This window comes from Sciurus carolinensis, chromosome 11, assembly GCF_902686445.1.
Source record: "Sciurus carolinensis chromosome 11, mSciCar1.2, whole genome shotgun sequence".
Taxonomy (NCBI): domain Eukaryota; kingdom Metazoa; phylum Chordata; class Mammalia; order Rodentia; family Sciuridae; genus Sciurus; species Sciurus carolinensis.
In genome coordinates, this window is record NC_062223.1 from 123964191 (window position 1) to 123965918 (window position 1728).

Consider the following 1728-nt stretch of genomic DNA (forward strand, 5'->3'; position numbering starts at 1 on the left):
CCATCCTTGAAATAATCCAAATAATTCTGAAAATTTTTATTTTACCATGTTCCCAGATTTTTATATCCCTCACTCTTTTAATGCAGTGACAAGAAATAAAACATCGAAAAAGGAAATGAATCAACTAAATTGTCTCAGAAAAGCAACATAGAAATGAACTTGATAGAAAGCATCCAACCAACTGACTTTCCTTAGATGAAGAATACATACAAAATAATAGTATTGATAGAAAACACATGAGTCCAGTGTCTCCATCTGGTATGGGGGCAAAAAAAACAGGATGGATTCACTTTGGATCTAAACATGAGATTCAAGTCTAAGTATAAGCCCAGAGTTACATTGCATGATGAGAAAAGATATTACACTAGAAATCTATCCAAGACTATAGAAAGAAAGATGAAGGGAAGGAAAGAATATAAGAAAGTGAGTAGGAAGAACAAGAAATAGAGATAAATCCTGAAATGGGTACAGGAACCAAGGCATTCCAGTGGTTCTGTTCAGCTTGTTATCCTCTTCAAGGTTCTCTTGAGAGCAAGTTTGACATCCTTGTTCCTGAGACTATAAATGAGGGGGTTCAGCATGGGAACCCCAAAAGTGCAAAACACTGAAACAAATTTCCCTTCATCCACAGACCCAGGAGATGATGGTTTAATATGAGTGAGCAGCCCAAATCCATAGAAGAGGCCAACAGTTACTATGTGAGATCCACAGGTGCTCATGGCTTTGGACCAGCCCTTAGCTGATGACATATGAACAACATTATAAAGAATCAAAACATAGGAGATTAAGATCATGAGGCTAGATATAATGACAACTGTCCCCACAACAACAGAACTCACAAGCTCATTGGCATAAGTGTTGCTGCAGGAAAGCTGGAGAAGGGGAAAAATCTCACACATATAATGGTTGATGATGTTGGAATCACAAAAGCTGAGCCTCATCATGCACCCTGTGTGGACCATGGCACCAGCAAACCCCATCAAGTAAGAGCCCAACATCAGCAGAGAACAGACCCTAGGGGACATGATGACCCTGTACAGCAGAGGTTGACAGATGGCCACATAGCGATCATAAGCCATGACTGTTAGCAAATAGCACTCTGAGTTCACAAAAAAGCAGAAGAAAAATAGCTGAGTCATGCATCCTGCAAAGGAGATGATGTTCCTCTGGGGAAAAAAGCTCATCAGCATTTTAGGAGTAAAGACAGATGCATAACAGAAATCAATGAAGGACAGATTGAAGAGGAAAAAGTACATGGGGGAATGAAGGTGTGAATTCAAGCAAATGAGATGAATTAAGCTTAAGTTTCCCACTACAGTGACTGCATAGTTCACCAGGAACAGGAAAAACAGGGGCACTTGCAACTCAGGTTGATCTGTTAGTCCCATAAGGATAAACTCTGTCACGGAGGAGTCATTTTCCCTACCCATTGGCTTCAGAGATGGAATCTGTAGAAGCAGAAATAGAAGATGACATTAACAAGGAAGCCCAAGTCTTCAAACTCAGAGGGTGAGCAGGAACTGCTGGTTTCCAAGTTTAAGGTTGTCCAAAAACACACAGCAAGGCATCCAAAGAGTAAGACTTCCTATGATGATCCTTAAGGAGTTGCCATTTCCTTCCTGCTTCTCCCACAAGTGTGTCTCTAGTCAAGGAGAATAGTTGGCCTCCCAGTATCTCTGAAAATCATTTCCTCCCTTCTCTTCAGTCTTCACTAAACATTAGGACTGA

The 1728-nt window shown here is 40.6% G+C and overlaps 1 protein-coding gene across 1 annotated transcript; it reads right to left on the bottom strand.

Moving 5' to 3' along the window:
• Positions 1–497: 497 nt before the first annotated feature.
• LOC124958811 (olfactory receptor 143-like) lies at positions 498–1454 on the bottom strand. The gene has a single exon (XM_047517298.1). It carries the CDS (start codon positions 1428–1430, stop codon positions 498–500), a length of 933 nt encoding a protein of 310 aa, XP_047373254.1. The 5' UTR covers positions 1431–1454.
• Between the last annotated feature and the right edge of the window lie 274 nt (positions 1455–1728).

Coding starts and splice junctions, on each gene's coding strand:
- LOC124958811 (XM_047517298.1), bottom strand. CDS start 1,430: ATGGGTAGGGAAAATGACTCCTCCGTGACAGAGTTTATCCTTATGGGA.